At 46.5% G+C, this 20,004-nt stretch overlaps 1 protein-coding gene across 1 annotated transcript in view; it reads left to right on the top strand.

The window, feature by feature from the left end:
* The window catches only part of LOC147698137 (uncharacterized), a 910,572-nt gene that overhangs the window by 514,279 nt on the left and 376,289 nt on the right, over nt 1-20,004 (top strand). The window contains exon 5 of the mRNA XM_086933401.1: nt 17,219-17,293. Within this exon, the coding sequence (XP_086789527.1) occupies nt 17,219-17,293 (75 nt within the window). The remainder of the gene's footprint in view (nt 1-17,218; nt 17,294-20,004) is intronic.

The following is a 20,004-nucleotide window of genomic DNA, read 5'->3' as shown; positions in this document are numbered from 1 at the left end:
ATTAGTCTGTTCCTGTCCCAGTGCATGATGGGAACAGGGCAAACCAAACTACAAAAGCCAATTCTTACACTGGGAAGGAAACAAGCTCCCGGGGACCGGTTTCTGGCATTACAGCCGTCTTCGGCCCGGTTTGCTTGAATCCTGATGGTGCAATGAGCAAGGGTCTCACATCTAAGAATACCCTTCCACGCTTAGGGTGGACAAAAATATTTACAACAAGGGGTGGTGAGGGACAGAGTCTCTGAATTAAGCAGAAATCTCTCACCCAGTCAAGAGATCAGGGCTAGATCCAACACCGTTTTTTAGCTCACTGCACCATCCCAGTTTCAGAACCTGGCTGTATGCAAATTAGTCTGTTCCTGTCCCAGTGCATGATGGGAACAGGGCAAACCAAACTACAAAAGCCAATTCTTACACTGGGAAGGAAACAAGCTCCCGGGGACCGGTTTCTGGCATTACAGCCGTCTTCGGCCCGGTTTGCTTGAATCCTGATGGTGCAATGAGCAAGGGTCTCACATCTGAGAATACCCTTCCACGCTTAGGGTGGACAAAAATATTTACAACAAGGGGTGGTGAGGGACAGAGTCTCTGAATTAAGCAGAAATCTCTCACCCAGTCAAGAGATCAGGGCTAGATCCAACACCGTTTTTTAGCTCACTGCACCATCCCAGTTTCAGAACCTGGCTGTATGCAAATTAGTCTGTTCCTGTCCCAGTGCATGATGGGAACAGGGCAAACCAAACTACAAAAGCCAATTCTTACACTGGGAAGGAAACAAGCTCCCGGGGACTGGTTTCTGGCATTACAGCCGTCTTCGGCCCGGTTTGCTTGAATCCTGATGGTGCAATGAGCAAGGGTCTCACATCTGAGAATACCCTTCCACGCTTAGGGTGGACAAACATATTTACAACAAGGGGTGGTGAGGGACAGAGTCTCTGAATTAAGCAGAAATCTCTCACCCAGTCAAGAGATCAGGGCTAGATCCAACACCGTTTTTTAGCTCACTGCACCATCCCAGTTTCAGAACCTGGCTGTATGCAAATTAGTCTGTTCCTGTCTCAGTGCATGATGGGAACAGGGCAAACCAAACTACAAAAGCCAATTCTTACACTGGGGAGGTATCCTGGCCACTGGCTTCACCTAGTTCCAGTGTCCAGTCCTGAAAGGACTGGCACTCACGAACCAGGGGCTCCTCAGACCCCCCCACAGTCTCCCTCGTCATCCATGTCCTGAAATTCAGGGATAAAGGATGGACCCAGATCATCGAGGAACTCCTCTTCGGCCGGCGTCGAATCCGGACCTAGAAGTGGAACAGGGATGGTGCTGTGCGGGGACGATGCCGGGGATGACACCCTAGGGGCCGATGCCGGCAGGGTCGTAAGGTCGACCAGCGGCAACCCGGATCCGGAACCGGATCCAACGGGACCTTGCGGCGCTGGGACCGAAGTCGCTAACGGCGCCGGGGCCGAAGCACCCGACGCACCGAGGTCGAAGCACCCGGCCCGCTTGGGCTCCCAGTCGGGCCGCTTGGCCCGAAGGCGCAACGGAACCCGACGGAGGAGAGAGCGACCTCATGGCCATGAGGAAGGCTTCGATCTCCTCCGTTGTCGCGTTCTTCCCAGAGACCGGCGGGTATGGAGCAGGCCGCGACGGGCGGTGTCACCCGAACCCCCGGCTGCATCGCGCGAGCGTCGGGGGAAGTCAGAAGAGTAATGTCGCCTCTTCGACTTCTTGTGCCTCTTACCTGAGGACTTGGAGCCCGAGGAGTGGTGTCGACTCGCCAAGCTGTGATGATTCCGGCCCCGCGATTGGTCCCTCGACCTCCTTCTGGACCGGGACCTCAAACGGCGCGGGGCGACTGCCTGAGCTCGAGGCGCATTATGGGACCGCTCCCGCCTAGCCTTCGACGTCAAGGCCCGACAGTCGGGGCACGACTTGTCATCATGGTCGGGCGCCAGGCAATGTAGGCACCGGCGATGGGGGTCAGTAACCAACATAAGTCAGTTGCAGTCGGCACAGTGCTTGAACCCTGGCATCCCTACCGGTACCGATGGAGTCGTACGACTCGAAACGGATCCAAAAAGGATCGAAAAAACGTAGTCAAAAAGTGACTAAAGGTTACCACTTTCCCTGGACCTGCGCTTGCTGGCGCGGAAAAAAGAAGAACTGACGTGAGGGCGGCGTCTAAGTACTCCGACGGCGTCATCTCAGCGCCAATGACGCAAATGACGGACGCGGCGCCGCAGACAACGCCTACCAACGCACAGGGGTACTGCTACGCTAAAATTTTCGGATCCAGTCTGACGCCTGGGGATATTCTAAGGTAAGGAATTTAATACTAACCTGTTTCTTTCAGATTCCTAAGTTTACTACTCCTAAACTTAGAAAAATCCTAACTTTAAGACTTTTCTGTATTCACAGAAGGCATTTAGGAGTCCTAAAGTTAGGAGTCCTAACTTTACTACTCCTAAACTGAGAAAAATCCTAACTTTAAGACTTTCGGTATTCACAGAAGGTATTTAGGAGTCCTAAAGTTAGGACTCTTAACTTCTGTGAATACCGAAATGAGTCAGTACCTTCTGTGAATACCAAAATGAGTAAGTGCCTTCTGTGAAAACCATAATGGCAGTAAGTTTAGGATTTTGTCTTAAGGTAGTTCTGTGAATCGGGCCCACATTCTTTGGAGTCATTGTCAGGGCCTACTCAAAGCATCCCTGCTTTTCTGGGAGCTTGAGCGACCCCAGCTCAGGTAAAAATATTTTACAAGGTCATGTGCTGTGTATTTGAGCATACTGACCCCTCCGAGCTTCTACCTGGTTCCACGCCGGTGGCTTCGGCTTCAGATCTGCTGCGTCCCCGTGGATACAGACCGGCGCCGATGTGTCATTGTGACCTTACCCAGCGCCGGCCCCTATGCACCTGATGACCACTTGTGGTGCCAGCCCTATTTATATCCACAAATCTGATGGGGAGCCAGAACGTAGTCGATTGATGCTGATTCCGGCGCCAACAGTACTACTGTGTCCTAGGTTGGCGCAAGAGCCAAATTCTGATGGGCTAGGCTTTGGGGAAGAATGGGAGGGGTCACTGGAACACCTAGAAGGCCAGGATGGTATGAGCTGATGTGAGGAACTGGGTGATGCCAGTGGTCTGGACACATATCCTGATACTGATCTGCTTTCTCCCTCTACCATGGCTAGGGAGGAGAGAGCAACATATTACATGGTGGTAAATAGGGTTGCTGAGGTCTAGGATCTCATGTTGCCCTCGGTAACTGTCAAGACGAACATCTTGACAGAAGTGCTACAACCGGAAGCTTACACTTTTTAAACCCCTGCTCTCTTTTAATTAAGCACTAACAGATGCCCTACTGGAAACCTGGTCTAAGCCCAGCACAGAGGTTCCTGTGAATCGGACAGTTGCCCACCACCATCACCCTGCATCTGTGGACCCAAACAGAGAGCTTGGTGGTCCATGCCTCTACACCCCATGGCGTGTTCCCTGGCGCATCCTTGGACAGGGAATCCAAGAGGCTGGATAGCTTGGGGAAGAAGTTTTCTTCCACCAGCCTTGCATTGCAGTCGGTTAACACAACATGCTTATTAGGCTGTTATTCCAACACTCTATGGGTCATGGTTGTGCAAGTGCTGCCACAGGTCCTGTAGGAGGCCCTTACTGTTCTCTCCCAAGCTGTCAAAGACCGGAGAGATGCAGCGAAGTTCACCTTCAGGAGTGGTTTGGGCACAACTGATTTGCAGGGAAGAGTTGTTCCATCAATGGTGGCACTTAGACGCCACACCCGGCTGAAAATATCTGGCTTTTCAGGGGATGTCCAGGCTTTCCTCATTGACATGCCCTTTGATGGCAACTGTCTCCTCGGGGACAAGGCAGACTTGGTGCTGGAGCGTTTTAAGGACTTGCGGGCTATGGCCAAGCCCTAGGGTCTCTCTACTGCTCTGTGTCATTCCCAGTCTGCCTATTGCATCTTTTGCGGCTACAAAAGAGGTGTTCAACCACTCCAACCCTTTTTCAGCCACCGTCTCACGCAAGCTTCCCAGACTGTGCATGGGCATGGTCCAGACTAACCATGTGGGTCATGTAGCCAGAGATCAGCCACAACCTTTAAGCCACCTAATCTTGCCCTACAGATCATGGGCATACAGTTGGTGGCTGATTACCCATCATCTTCACCACTGACAGTCCATAACATCAGACTTGTGGGTCTTACAGATCATTCTGAGGGGCTACTCCTTTCCCTTCAAATTCTCCCCACCCCCTTTGTCTCTACCTCATGACCGGGTAACAGAGAATCATTTGTCCTTAACCCCTTTGATGCTCATGACGAGCTCAGCTCGTCATGAGGCACGGTTGAGCAGTGCTGATGACGAGCTGAGCTCGTCCTGAACAATGGAAATGCAGAATAGTTAGCATATGAGGAGAATTGCTGCAGCAGCGATGGTGTTAACCAGCGAGGAAGTCATGGTTTTCTTGGCCAAGGGAGCCATAGAGAGGGTTCTGGTGTCAGAAGTAGGCAGTGGTTGCTATTCCCCTACCTTTCTGATCCCCAAAAAGAATAAAGGACTTCTCCCGACATTAGATCTGAGAACCCTCAACTTCTTCCTTAGAAAGGAGAAGTTCAAGATGCTCATATTGGATCAGGTTTTATCTGCCATGGACCCAGGAGACTGGATATTACCATGGACTTGGAGGACACCTGTTTTCACATCCCCGTCCTGCCTGCCGGTCAGTTTTACCTGCGGTTTACAGTTTACACTATGCTCCATTTTGGCCTTACCAGCGCCCCTGAGGTATTTAGAAATGTGATTGCGGTGGGTGCTGCTCATCTGCGGAGATCAGAGGTGGCAGTCTTACCCTGTGTCGACAACTGGCTGTTGAAGGTATAGTCGCCCCAGGCTGCAGTCTTCCACCTCCAGATTACTGCAAACTTCCTGCACTTTCTGGGATTCACTATTAACGTGCCAAATTCACACCTTACTCCCTCTCAGACGCTCCCTTTCAACTATGGTGTTCCGGATACAGTGCAGTTTTGGGCATATCTTCCCGAGCAGTAAGTGCTGGATATTCAGGCTATGATACCGATGTTTCAGCCTCTATCTTGGATGTTGGTGAGAATTACTCTGGGGCTGCTGGGCCATATGGCCTCCTGCATCCTGCTGATGAGACACTTGCCAGATGTCATATGCGGTCGCTGCAGTGGGACCTGAAGTTCCAGTGGACATTTCATATGGGGAATCTCTCTGACATGTTCCAGATCTCAGAGGAAACGACTTGCAGTTTTGGCTAATGAGCCACAATTGGGTCAGAGGCAGACCCCTCTCCCTTTCCCAATCAGATCTCAAAGTAGTGACACATGCGTCACTTCTGGGATGGGATGGCAATCTGGGAGAGGTGAAGATCAGTGGACTCTGGTCTCCGGCGGAATCCGAACTCCACATAAACATTCTGGAGCGCCGAACGATCTGACTGGCATTGAAAGTCTTCCTGCCCTCCATCAATGAAGGCTGTTGCAGGTGTTCCCAAACAACACCCCTGCCATGTGGTACTGCAACAACCCAGCAGGGTGGGGTGGGGTTGTGGACTCTTTGTCAAGAGGTGCTACGTTTCTGGAAATGGCTGGAACAGCAGGGCCTATGCCTGGTGGTTCAGCACCTGGCAGTTCACCTGAACATCAGAGCTGACCAACTCAGCCATTGATGCCTAGCGGATCACGGATGGTGTCTCCATCCAGAGGTGGCGTATGGTCTCTTTCAGCAGTTGAGGCAGCCTTGGTTAAATATGTTTGTCTCTGCCAAGAACACGCAATGTGAGTAGGTTTGTGCGCTGGAGTTTTGAAGGTGGCTCTCGCTCAGAGACGCTTTTCATCTTGAGTGGAGTTCCGGCCTTCTGTATGTGTTTCTGCCCATACCAACTCTGTCCAGACTTCCCAAGAAGATCGGAACAACATGTCGCAAGTTACCCTTGGTAACTGGCTCAGGACTGAGCACGGAGAGTGTGGTATCGTGAGCTTCACAGCATGAGCCTTGATCCTCCGATCAGGCTGCCCATTCAGGACAATCTTTTGTGGTAGCAGCAAGGGAGGGCCCTCCACCTGAACATGTCAACTCTCCGCCTTCTTGTGTGGAGATTAAGTGGTGACAGTTGACAGATTTTGACCTTCCTCATGAAGACTGCAATGTTATTCTGGCGGCCAGGTGTCTCTCCACGAAAGCGATATAGTCCTACCTGTGGAATACATTTGTATTATATTGTACAGAGAATTCTATTGACTCTCTCCTTCCTTTTTCCCCTTCTGATGTCCTTCTTTTTATTCTTACTCCTGCCCAGCAGGGCTCTGCTCTCTTCACTCCAAAGGATTACCTTTCTGCTCTGTATGCCTTTTTGCGTCTGCCTGACCAACCCTCTAAGTCCCTGATTGTAAATTGGTTTCTTAAAGGTCTTGTAAATATGTTTCACCCATCTACTTTCATTATGCCTCTGTAGAACCATAATTTAGTTCTCACTTTCTTAATGTGTGCTCCTTTTGAGTCTCTCCATAATTGTCCCCTCCAACTGCTCACCATCAACACTGTGTTGTTGTGTGGTAATAACATCTACCTGGAGGGTGAGTGAGTTGCATGTTTTTTCATCCAAGCCTTCCTGCCTTTCAGTTTTTTCACACATACTGGTACTTTGGACTCTGGCCTCCTTCTTGCTGAAAGTGGTAACACCATTCCCTGTGGGCCAATCTGTCACCTTGCCCATTTTCCATGCTCCTCCACATCCTCCAAAAAAAGAGGTGCGACTCCATCGTCTGGACCCAAATAGACCTCTGTTGTTCTATCTTGACTACACCGAGAGTTCTGGGTGGAGGACCAACTCTTCGTGGGATATTTTGAAGTGAGGAAGAGTTGAGCAGAGCAGAAATGAACTATTTGGCGCTGGGTCATTATTTGTATTAAAATCTGCTATGCACTGACCAAGAAGAAGCCCTCTGAGGGCTTAAAGGCTCATTTCTCCACAGCTAAAGCTGCAACCACTTCATTAGCACATGGAGTCCCAGTCTTGGACATCTGCCAGGCAGCAATGTGGGTGTCCCTGTTAACGTTCACCAAACATGTCTGCCTGGACAGTAAGGTCTGAAGGGAGGAGCAATTTACCCGTTCGATGCTGCAGGACACTCTAGTTTAGTATTTGTCCAAGCCCACCATCAGGGACGGTATTGCTTGGGTATCTATTCAAAGGTAAGAAATCTGCAGGTAGATGTCTCTATTAGATAAACACGTTACATACCTTCAGTAACGCATAATTTGGTAGAGACAATATCTAGCTGCAGATTTTTTACCAACCCACCCATCCTCCCCACTGTGCAGATAGATTTCTAGGGTTAGGGATAATCACTTTCAGGGCTCTAGTTTGGACACACCAGTGTCAGTGCTCTTCATGGTTCAGCACTCCTGGCGTGGAGTCGTGAAAAGTCACTGATGTCAGCGCACAGAGGTGTTGTCTATATAGGTGACCCGGATGTCACTTCCGGCGCAAACAATGCCACTCAGACCCAATTCACCTTCTGGAGCGCAGGGGAACTGCTTATGCAAAAGTCTTCAGGATCAAGTCTGATACCTGGGGATATCAAATGTAAGAAAGCTGCTGCTAGATATTGTCTCTACCAGAGAATGCTTTACCAAGAGCAAAAGGAAGTAACTTGTTTTTTTGGTCGCATGTAAGTACAAAATGATTTTGTGTTCCAAATGAGCCGTTTCTCATAATCGGCCCGTTTGCGAACGCAAAAAGACTATATGAAATGTACAAATCCCTATTTGTGATTCGGTAGCCTGTTACCAAATCCCAAATATGGTTTGCTATTTGGTATTATAAAGGGGTGTGTTTAGGGCGTCCCATCCTAAAACCATGTATAAGAACAACAGGAGAAGACCCATAAACCTCGTTGGGATGGGTGTGTCGTGTAAGCAAAAACAATTCCCAACAGGTATCATGCAAAGACAGTTTCAATAATGTATGCAATATGCATTACACAAAGGAAGAAACCAAGGAGTCATTTGAATTTTTTGAAAAAAGGCAGTATTATTCACCAAGAGGCAAAAGGGAATGGTCTTTCACATGACAATACAGTTAAAACAGCACTGTACAGAGCAGATCATGTGACAACCCAGTGGCACTTGGTGCAAGGTGCTATATACAATTGGTGATAGTGAAGGTGCAAGTGCTAAAGTGAACAGCGTGATTGACGCATGAACTAAAGTATTTACATCAAAATAATAGCTCCACAGAAACAAGTTGTAATCACTTAAAATAAGATTTGTCAAAAATTGAACAGGAGCACAAAACGTGCTCTTCTGGTGAGCGGCTGGGAGCAGTTAATGCTGGAGCTCCAGCATTAACTGCTCGCAGCCGCCCACCAGAAGAGCCCCAATTGCCTTCCGCCGCCCTGATTCACTCAGGCACAGCAAATCCCGCCCGCTGATCAGATACAATCAACGATCAGCTTTCGACCTTTGAGCGACCGCTTGGACTTCAACTGCCCACGCTTCCCTGCCTGGGTACCACTCACTGGTTCCATCGACAACCCTGTCTTGATGACGATCCCGACTAAAGGGGATCGAAACGCGGTCGACTTCACAGCTTGAATCATATGACGCATATCACGTTTTGTGCTCCTGTTCAATTTTTGACAAATCTTATTTTAAGTGATTACAACTTGTTTCTGTGGAGCTATTATTTTGATGTAAATACTTTAGTTCATGCGTCAATCACGCTGTTCACTTTAGCACTTGCACCTTCACTATCACCAATTGAATATAGCACCTTGTACCAAGTGCCACTGGGTTGTCACATGATCTGCTCTGTACAGTGCTGTTTTAACTGTATTGTCATGTGAAAGACCATTCCCTTTTGCCTCTTGGTGAATAATACTGCCTTTTTTCAAAAAAATCAAATGACTCCTTGGTTTCTTCCTTTGTGTAATGCATATTGCATACATTATTGAAACTGTCTTTGCATGATACCATCCTAAAACCAATTGCAGTGATATGTGTGAATGTTGTGCGATTGAAATGCGGTGCTAACACATTTGCATTTTACTGCCTACTTCAAATAGGTGGTAACCCATTCGAAAATAGGAAGGTGTCCCTTAGTGAATGTTTATTAAATCATTCTTTAAGAGGAGGCAGTGGTCTCACAGACCACTGCCTACTCTTAAAAAATGAAAAGAAAACTTTCAATTTTCCTTTTTTAAATGCATCCTATTTTCCTTTAAGGAAAACGGGCTGCATTTAAATAAAAACATTGCTTTATTTAACAGCAATACCAGACATGGTGGTTAGCTGACCACGGCAGGCCACAATCCCAGTGATTTTTGGGATTCCCAATGGGTTGCAAACCGAGACCTACTTTATTAATGTTCATGACCAACTAAGAATCGCAAATGTGTAAAGCACATATTTGTACATGGGTGTTTGCAGCTACCAACCAGTGAAACGCAAAATTTTGCTATTTGGTAATCTCAAACGATAACCTACGTACATCTAGTGATTAGTGCCTTGAGCAGCCCAAGTAAATGAGTAATCATTCTTTGACGGCTGTGTGGCATTAGTCAACTGAAATAATTCTGATTAGGTCCAGTTGATTTGGAGCCCTGACAATTCTCCAATCAGACCACTTTCAGTACCAAGGGAGTTTGGTTCTCCGGCGGGTGCGGAATGAAAAGAAAAATGTTATCCACTTTTAGGGAAAGTAAGAGCAGACCATGAGGGAGTTCAAGGCCGCTGTGCAAATGGCGGTCCTGCATATAGCGGACCTGGGGATCAATAGCAGTGATGAAAAGAAGGTCATCCCTGCCTGGTTCCCCATGTGATAGGGAGCGTCTCAGCGATCGAACCATTGACACGAAGGCGAGCCACAGGATGGCGTAAAAAAGCATAACAAGGGAAATGAAAATGGGAGGTATTTAATGTAATGTAATGTAATGTAAAGGACACTTTTATAGCGCTCCTATAACTCCAAGGAGTATCTTGGCGCTCACCCAACCCAGATGAAGGGGTTGGAGGGAAAAGAGATGACTTGTACACTGCACTACACATTACACCAGCGCCCTACAGGCAACATCAGATAAAGAAAAGACCCAGGTGTTTAATGCTTTCCTGAAATGAGTTTCTTGGGACAATGATCGTAAAGAAGGCAGGAGTTTATTCCAGGCCTTGGCGCCCAGTACAAAAAGGGATTTGCCACCTTTTGTTACCAGCTTGAATCGAGGGATTGTGAGCAGATTCTGACTGGCGGACCTCAAACAACGTGTCGGTGATATCTTTTGAACCCATTACACAGGTATTTTGGACCTTGCTGTTGAAAAGCCCTGAAGGTGATTATAAGAATCTTAAGTGCCGCTGAGGTTGAGGACCTACAGGGCCAACGTAATACAAGGCGGGACGCTGCATGTTGGACCATTTGTAACCTGTGGAGAATGGCTTTGTTAGCTCCAGCATATAAGCCATTACAATAATCCAACCTAAAATTTATTAGGGCCACTGCAACCGTTTTTCTGGCCGACAACGGGAGAAGATCAAAAAACTTCCTCAAAGCTTTTATAATCTGGAAGCACGTCCCAGCTACAGCCACCGCTTGATGTTTGAAAGACAGTTGATCATCGAACTTGATACCCAAGTTACGAGCAGATGTGATTGTGTTGGGGGGGGCTTCTGCATCAGCAGGCCAACACATTTTTGGGAAAAACAGATTATGATTCCCAAATGGCAAGATTTCTGTCTTTTCAGCATTACATTTTAAATGATTGTCAGTCATCCATTTAAATGTTGCTGCTAGACACTCCTTAAGATCTTCCTCGGCACCAGGCCGTTCTCTGTCCAACACCAGGATGAGTTGGGTGTCGTCAGCATATGATATTGTGCTGATCTGAAATGATGTGATCAGTTTCACCAGGGGTACCATGTACAGATTAAAAAGTACAGGACTTAGGCTCGAGCCCTGAGGGACCCCGGAGCTGACGGCCTTTGCTTCAGACTGGTATTGACCCAACACTGTGACTTGGCATCTATTGCTGAGGAAATTCCTGAGCCATGCCAAGACCTGCCCTCCTACTCCTGCGGCAGCCAACCGGTCCACTAAGATGTTATGTGAGACCGCATCGAAGGCTGCCGACAGGTCGAGTAGGATTAGGACAGCCTTCTTTCCCTGGTCCATGGCCGCTCGTAGGGTCTCTGCTGTAAATAGCAAGGCCGTCTCGGTAGAGTGTTTAGACCGAAACCCTGACTGGTTGGGGTGGAGAATGTTGTTCTTCTCCAAAAAGCTCGTCAGTTGACTATTGACGAACTTTTCCACCAGTTTGAACAGCACAGGAAGTAGGGAGATGGGACGCAGGTTGGAAAGGGTGGTAGGGTCAGCTAGTGCCTTTTTCTGGAGAGGCTTGACAGCTGCAAGCTTCCAGTCATTAGGAATGTCTGCCGTGGCTAATGATGAATTAATAATCCTATTAATAATAGGATTAACCACCTCTACTAAGGTCTGTAGGACTAAAGGGGACAAGGGTCAAATGGGGATCCAGATTTGCTGGCCAGTATAGCCTTGGAGGTTTCTTCAGGGGAGACCGGGGCAAATTCCTCCAGGCGGGCAGGGGTCCTCACCTCCTCTGTCTGTTTAGGAACTTCCAACATAGCGGGTACTGAAGGGAAAGTCTTCACGATGGCAAGGATCTTATTGTCAAAATAATCAGATATCGCATTACAGAGATTTTGAGAAGGAGGAATCTCCTGCGAGAGGGCTGATGGGTTCATAAAATCCTTTATACCCAGTTTATCCAATAACAGCTCTTAGTAAAGGCCACTTGAGAGAATCTAAAGCTTTCGCCGCATCCAGCAAGGCCACAACCGCAGGGGTAGATGGTGAAAGCTTGTTAAGGACGGCAAAATGGTGCAGAGATTGAAGGAGGTGGAGTGATGTGGAACAAAGCCCGATTGCACCAGCGATATGATGTGTTCCATTAAAAGTGACAGCCTAGTGGTAAGGACCTTGACCAGGATTTTATTGTCAAGGTTCAAAAGAGATAGTGGACAATAGCAGGGGCACAAGAGAGGGTCCTTTCCTGGCTTCGGTAAGAGAACAAGATAGGCCTTCCGTAGAGATAGGGTTAGGACGCCGGTGGCCAAGGTTTTGTTGTACAGTGCCAGTAGGTGGAGAGCTACTACATGCTTAAAGGACTTGTAGAAAGCCCCCTTCAAGCCGTCCGATCCAGGAGCCTTGGAGCTGTTGAAAGTGTTGATAGACTGTACAATTTCTTCGGTGGTAATGGGCTCAGCAAAGAATTGACATTGGCCATCCGTGAGCCAGGCCATTGCCACCTCATCAAGATAGGAGGATATTTCAGAAGAAAGGTCAGGGGCCCATGGGGAATATAGATTCCAATAGTACTGATGAAGTTCTGCCATCACACCCTCGCAGCCAATCACCCGCTGCCCAGATTCCCATCACAGCTCCGTGAGGTCATTCTGTGAGAAATTTGGTTTCAGAAGGCGTGCACCGGTGCAACCAGGGTGCGCTCCCTCCTTGTACCGACGAACCCTAGCATTCCTCCCTATATGGATGGCCTCCCTGTCAGCCAGCTCGCGGAATTCTTTTAACATGGTTGAACAGCAATGCAAGCAACTGTTCATGCCCGCAGTAGCCCTTTTGTCAATGTTGTGTAAGGTGGATTCGATCGTGTGCAGTTATATGCGTATGGCTCGTTAAATTCCTATGTTTTTGGAGATACACACTCCACAGATAAAGGCCTTAAAGGCATCCTAAAGTGTGGCCCGCAATCCCACCGATACCACATGTAGCTCGAAATTTTCCGAGATAGCAGCAAGCACTTCCCTGAGGAACACCTGGTCTCGAAGGGACTTGCTGGAAAGTCTCCATGTACGTCCTGCACTGAGGTCATATGGAACCTGCAGAGAACAAAAAACCTGGCTGTGATCCGACAACGTGCATGTTAAGATTGTGACTACACCTAGCAAGAGGTCTACATTGGCCGAAAATAGCCAATAGTTTAGTCTTGTCCAAACAGAATTAGGGGCGGAATGAAAAATGAATCTTGAAACAGATGTGTAAGGGGAGAGACAGGGGTCCCGTAGCACAAAGGCATCCACACTTTATTGCAGCGCATCTCGCGCCCGGGCATGCAACTAGGGTGTGTACTAGAGGAGTCAATTTGGGCACACATCGGGATGTTTAGGTCCCCACCCAATATCACGTAGCTCACATCCGAGTGGTCCATATTTGGCAAGAGATCATGAAAAAATGTAGGATTGTTCACATTGGGGGTGTAAACATTCAGCAACAGCACGCGTTTATCGGCAATTACACCCTGGAGTAATACGAATCGACCATCACAGTCTAGATAGCTGGAGTGAAAAGTGAAAGGGACACTTTTATGAATGAGAACACAAGTGCCCTGGGAATAGGATCTTTAGCAGACCAAATATCGGAGCACTCCCCAAGGCCTGGCGTAAGGACACTCGACTGCGGGAGGCAAATGCGTCTCCTGCAGAGAGGCAATTTTAATGCCATGCCTGTTTAGGTATGACAGAACCTGTGTCCTGTTCCTAGGATTGTTGATACCACAAAGGTTCCAGGTAATGAAAGTAAGATCTACTGAAGTATTACCTCGGGTAGGTGGCATAACAATAGCAGGGGAAAAGTGTGTGAAGGAGCGTAGGAAATGAAGATAGGGATATCACAGGAGGTGTTGCAGTAGTAGAGTGTAAAGGAGTGATTAGACAAAAGTATGAGTCAAAACCTAATAACCAACCCCGACCATCACTGGAACATAGACTATCCAGTGAGACCCAGACAAATCAAAAAAACATAACAATCTCAAAAATAAGGATGTGGTGTTCACCATGGATGCAAGGTGACAACACAATGGGCAATGGTTTATTCTGTAATATTATCATGCAAGAGTAAGGTTTAGTCAACCACAATCATATCAAAGTAACCAAGAAAAGCTAGATTTGCCTAGGTGTAGGCGATAACAGCAGTCCAGAGGTGAAGACAGCAGCCAGCTGCGAGCATGAGAGGGGAAGGCAGTCACACCAGAGCAGGAGGGTTCCAGTGTGGTCGATCACGAACATGCAGAGGGTTCAGCAATGTCCGGGGCAGATTGTCCAGGAAAAGGAGACTTGGTTTGCAGGGTTTTGCAAAAAGCAGAGACATCCAAAAGAGTATAAAGAATCTGGGCTTTTCCATTGTGCTCCGCCTGCAGCCGTCCTGGGTAGAGCATTGCGTATTGGATGCCCAGCTTTTAGAGGGAGTTAATGGCATCACTTAATTTGCAGCGGACCTCCTGGACCATATGTGTAAAGTCAGGGTAAATGGAGATGTTTGCACCCTGGTTACAAAATGGGCCCTTATCACAGGCCAAACGGAGAGCAGTGTCCCTTTAGTTGAAGAGGTGTGCATGAGAAAACAAGTAGGTAGCCCTCAGGAGTGTGGGAGCCAAGGGACCGGTGCGCACGCTCAACCGCAAATATATGGGAGAAACTGGAGCTGTCAAACAGGTCAGTGATGAGTTGTTCCACAAAAGTGTCCGGCCTCCCCATGTTGGTCGTCTTAGCAATGCCTGATATACAAATATTGTTCCTCTGTTACCTTGCCTCCAGATCTTCATTTTTAGCCACTACGTGCTTCCGGATACATTCAATTTTGTCCAGTCTCTTTTGCACTGTAGTGACGTGATCCTCCAGCCCTAATATTCAATCCTCAGTGCCATCTATCCTCGCCACCTGTTGATCCAGGTGCTCCCTTAGCCTATCTATACGGCTAGCAAGGGTGGTGAAGCAGGCGTCCATTGCACAGAAGCCCACCTTGAATTCCAAAAATTAGCGCTGTCATATCGTTTTTCGCAACGCTGTCTGCTTTGCGGTTTGTGGTCTCCATCTGCGCTAGAATGGGAGGCAGTATCTCTGGTAGTTTTTCTATGCCCAAAGCTCAACCTGCATTTCTTGGGATCCATGCGACCCATTGTTGGGGACCAAGGTGGCCGAGCAGCATCGAAGCCGGGGATGCAGCACAAATGGGGGGAGGGCCCAGCCCCAATGTCAATGTAAAGTGAAGGAGCGCCCATGGTCCCCACCGGGCTGGCCTCACAATCAGTGTGCCTCCAGAATTCAGACCAGAAGAGTCCCAGTAGTCCACTCCCAAAGGGGTCAAGGGGGTGGGGTAGGCACCCTTAAAGATTCCATGGACCCCCTGCAACAGTGCCACAGCGTGGAGCAACTGGAGAGGCCAGACCAAGAACTTGTTTACCGCACAGCAAATGAGGGCAGGTAGGCCAGAGGCAGCAGGTCCCCAGAAAGCAGAATCACAGCAGGCAGGAATGAGGAGGCCGCAGATGGAGGAACGAGACCCAGCAGACGGGAATATGCATGAGTTAAAGGCCTCCAAAAGGCCGCCGGGGCACTTACCACAATCGGCAGACCTTCAGCATCAGAGGTCTATCCAGGGCAGGGCCGCTGCTGCAGCTGCTGCAGCTCCTCCCAGTAAGGCCAGGGGGAGGGCCACAGATGTTGACCCTACAGCCCCAGCTATCCATCGATCCACCGCGGGGCATGAGTCAGCGAAGATGCTACTGCAGTCTCCCTAGTCGGGGAGGGGACCACAAGCACTGGGAATGGCCACCGCAGGTAACGCCGCAGCCCCAGAGCCCGCAGCACACTAGACCGCCACCCACCGCAGCTCTCAACCTCACCAGCACGGATTCGAGCAAGAATAAGCGAGGTGGTGCGGTCCTAGTGTGTCCATGTGGACTCAGGCTCACCCGCGGCCCCTGTCGCAGCGGGTCCTCTGAGGCAGTGCTGGGCCACATCTCTGCTCAGAAGTCAGGAGTTCAGGCATGGTGGAATGCTACCGCTCCGCAGCAGCCCCTCTCCTTCTTATCGCCACAGGGATAAAGAAAATCACAACATAAAGAGATGGTTGGTGTTACTAAAGGTAAATTAGGGCCAACGCCACCAGAGCCTCACAACATTACGTCCATCTTGGTGGCGGTTGTAGCTACGCCTCTTCTTCAGAGCCTAAAATATAATCACGCCTTTTCTATTTTAGGCAAGTCTCGCATATTGCAGTATACCTTTGTTGAAAATCCATAATTTGCTAGAATACATGAACTTTTGCGTAATTTTCACTTTAACTAAGTTTATTTCTTTTTGCTTATTCACAAAGTCAGAGTGTAAGTCAGTAGAAAAATACAAAAATAACAGTCTAGCACCACATATCAGCAACCACTGATACTGCAATACCCTCCATAGAAAATAATGGAGGGAGGGAATTAAAATCAAATCCCATAGCAAATAATATTCAATTACATTAAATTGCTTAAAGTGGTTGAAAATATAAATATCTATAATTTAATGTTGAAAACTAGATATATTTTGTGCGTATTTATTATTTAAGTATTATTTTTCAAATATTCTATTATGAATTAATAAAAATATGAAACAATAATGTCTAATAAAATATAACTACATTCATTTGAAATATGTGTGTGCATTACTTTTAATCATTATTAAAGCATATTTTTTAGACTTCAGAAATACAATTTTAATTTAATGTTTATATTTTCATTCAATAAAGTTTTAATTCAGAATTATGTTAATAGTGCTATAGCATTTTTTTAAATGTTGCTCAACATTGAAAATAAATATGTATAATGTATTAACATGAATTTTTAACATACAAATATTTGAATATTCATTCTCTAGTTAAATAACTCATTTTCCCCTATGGAAATCTCCTCCCTGATTGAGGAGTCTCCTTGTGGGTATAGGGAAATTAAAACAATATATACATATATTTATGTTTTTGACTATTTTAAATCATTTTATTTAATTTAACCTAATTTCCTGTGGAAGTTTATTTTAATTCATTACTTCCATTATGTGAGGGTGTTGCAGTAGCAATCGTTGTCAAACTGGATGTTCTACTGTATTTTTAGTGACTTAAACTCAGATTTTTTGAACAGGCAAAAAGTAGTAAGCTTACTCAAAAGTGTAAACTACTGAAAACTGTAAGCTGCTCATGTGAATCAGGCCTTTTGTGAATAGTCAAAAGTAACAAGTTACTCAAAAATGTAAGTTACCTTTCTGAATCAGGCCTGAAGTGTTCAGTGGAAAATATCAATTCTAATGTATTTTTTCTTTTTTGATTAAAGAAAACATTTCAGTTGGAAATATTATGCTTCCAGCAACACTTAGCAGAGAATTGTTATCATGGATTCACTCATTTGGTAAGTAGTTATCTTTTACATTTCTATATCATATTTTTTCATTGCCTTCTCTAATTAAGAATGTTTTATTCGTTTTGATGTCAATACATATGCAGTTGCATATAGAGAACTGAAAACAAAATAGTTGAAAACAGAGCCATACAAAAGTGCTGTAGGGCAGGTGATTGAGATCTTTCTGGGAAACGACAAAAGTGCAAAAACATCATGGAAAGCCTACTCTCTCCACATATATATGTTCCAATAGGTGTGCAAGCTGCTACTATGTACACCCTATGCCTTATACATCAGACCTCACGTATAGCCATGTTTCTTCAGAGTGCCACACACCATTAGGCATGCTAGCCACTACTACTGACACCATAAACCTTTGTACACAATCTTTTGTGGACAGCCCACTCCCTTCTTACACCTGACCCGAGTCAGGTGTGCTAACCCCTATTGTATACAACCAACTCCTCGTACAGATGTCTTCACAGAGAGCCCCCTCCTTCTAGACAATCAAGGTTCATTAAATGGTCAAGTCCATACTATGCACAGATTTCACTCTGTGTAGAGCTCTTTATAAAGACGCCAGTCCCTCCAGCCACTGAAGTTGCATTAGAATAACATGGTCCTACTATGAAGAGTCTACAACCTATGTACAGCTTTTCATGTAGGGTTCACACCCTCTAAACCCCTAACCCAATTACGTATATAAGCCTGGTCTATTGACATCCTTTGACCTGTGCAAAGACCTTTGAAGAGAGCCCAGTTTTTCAGACACCAAAGACCCATCATATGGGCAAGTCTCTACTACGTACAGCTTTCATCCAGTGCATAGTTTTTTCTGTCCAGGCCAGTCTCTCCAGACTACTATTCATAACCCTTAGTCTGTGCAGAGCTCTTTATGAGGAGGCCAAATGCTGAAGACACATTAAATGACCAAGCCCCTACTTTGTACAGTGTTAGCTCTCAAATGGTCTTCACTGAGCTGTCTCTCTCTAGACAATCAAGCCCAATTTAGTTGCTAGGGCCCTTCTACACACACCCTTCATCATGTATTAAAGGCTTTGCAGGCAGCCCACTCTCTTCACATACCCAATCCTCATTAGGTGGCCAAGTTTCTACTACACACAACCTTTACTTCATCTACAGATCTTGAGAGAGATGGCTGTCTCTCCAGACACCCAAAGACCCAATATGCACAACCTTCACCCTGTGTATAGCTCTTCATCAAAAGGTCAGTGTGTTGAGACACTCAAGTCCTATTTGGTTCCAAGCTCCTTCTACATACGGTGTTTCCCCAACTTCAACTTCTTAAAGAGAACGCACTCTGGCCAGACACCGAAGTCCCATTTGTAAGGCAAGCAGCTAGATCTCACAGTAATTAACCTGTTCTTCTTCTTTGGAGAGAAAGGCCAGTCCCTCTAGACATTCAAGCTCCTTTAGGTGGCCAAGGCGTTACTTTATATAGTGATCGCAACAGTTATGAAGAACTTACTCCTTTTACGCATCCAGGCCTCATGAGGTAGCCAATTTGCTACTACACTCAGTCTTCACCTTGTACACTATTCTTCTTTATTTTCAAACTAAAGGCACAGCTGTGCCCTCTGAATACACTGACTCACTTGTGCACACTCGTGCCAACTCATTTACCCCTGTTCTGTAGTACAAGGGTATCTGCGTTGTACTTTGGATTTGTTTTGTACAAAAAGGAGTCCCTTTGTGCACTAAAAATATCTGCTAAGGCTAATTCACTAAGTATTTGCATTGCAGAACATAGCACACATGCAAAGAAGTAAAGAAAAATATTTATATCCAGTATCGGGGTATCTTTCATAGATTCACATGCCTAAATAATTCCCTGTTGTCGAGATGGGAGTCCCACGGTAACATAATCAAGCAGTATTTAAATACTTCCATAGGCTATAAAGGGTCTGAGCCATGTTATACATAGCCTATCTATGTCCTTTTTAAAAAAGCATCAAATGTTAAAAGCAGCCAATCAGCTTCCAGCACCCTCTAGAACTCTCCTTAGCAGAGGCAGTTTCCCTCAGATTTTCACCACACGTTGTGTGTGAAGGGAGTCTACCTGAGGTCTACTCAGTTTTCTTTTTGTAACATTTTTTCATCATGTCTGATAGGAGAGGACTCTTCTGTGCCTGCAAGACCTATGACAAGAAGAGGGTTCATGTTGATGATCCTCACAAGGGCTGAATGTATTGCCTTCTCCCAGCTCATGAGGTAAAGCAGCGCAAAATTTGTTGCACTATGTCGTCAAAAACACTGAGGGGCAGATGTATCAACATCCTGATTTGCGAATCTAAAATAGCGATTGTTTAGAAATCGCTATTTGAGATTTGCAAATTGGGATGTATGTAGAAAATTTCAAATGTTTTGCGATTTCCTAAAATTCCTTAATTGCGATTCGCAAATTGCGAATCGCAATTAGGGAATAATTTCCCATTCATTTCTATGGACCAGGAGGCCCATAAGAATGAATGGGAAGTTATTCTCAATTTGTGATTCGCAATTTGAGAATCGTAAATTGAGAATAATTTCAAGGGTGCAAGGGTGTCATAAGGACACCCTGAAGCACCCCTGAAATGAACATGTGTGCGCATATGGTGCACCTACATGCTCTAAGGGCATGTATGTGCGCCACATTGCACCTTCACAAATGCCAAAAAGTGCATTTGTGAAAGAAATCACAAATTACCACCAACTTGAAG

This window comes from Lissotriton vulgaris, chromosome 8 (genome assembly GCF_964263255.1).
Source record: "Lissotriton vulgaris chromosome 8, aLisVul1.2, whole genome shotgun sequence".
Classification (NCBI taxonomy): Eukaryota; Metazoa; Chordata; class Amphibia; order Caudata; family Salamandridae; genus Lissotriton; species Lissotriton vulgaris.
This window is presented reverse-complemented; position numbering and strand designations above follow the sequence as displayed.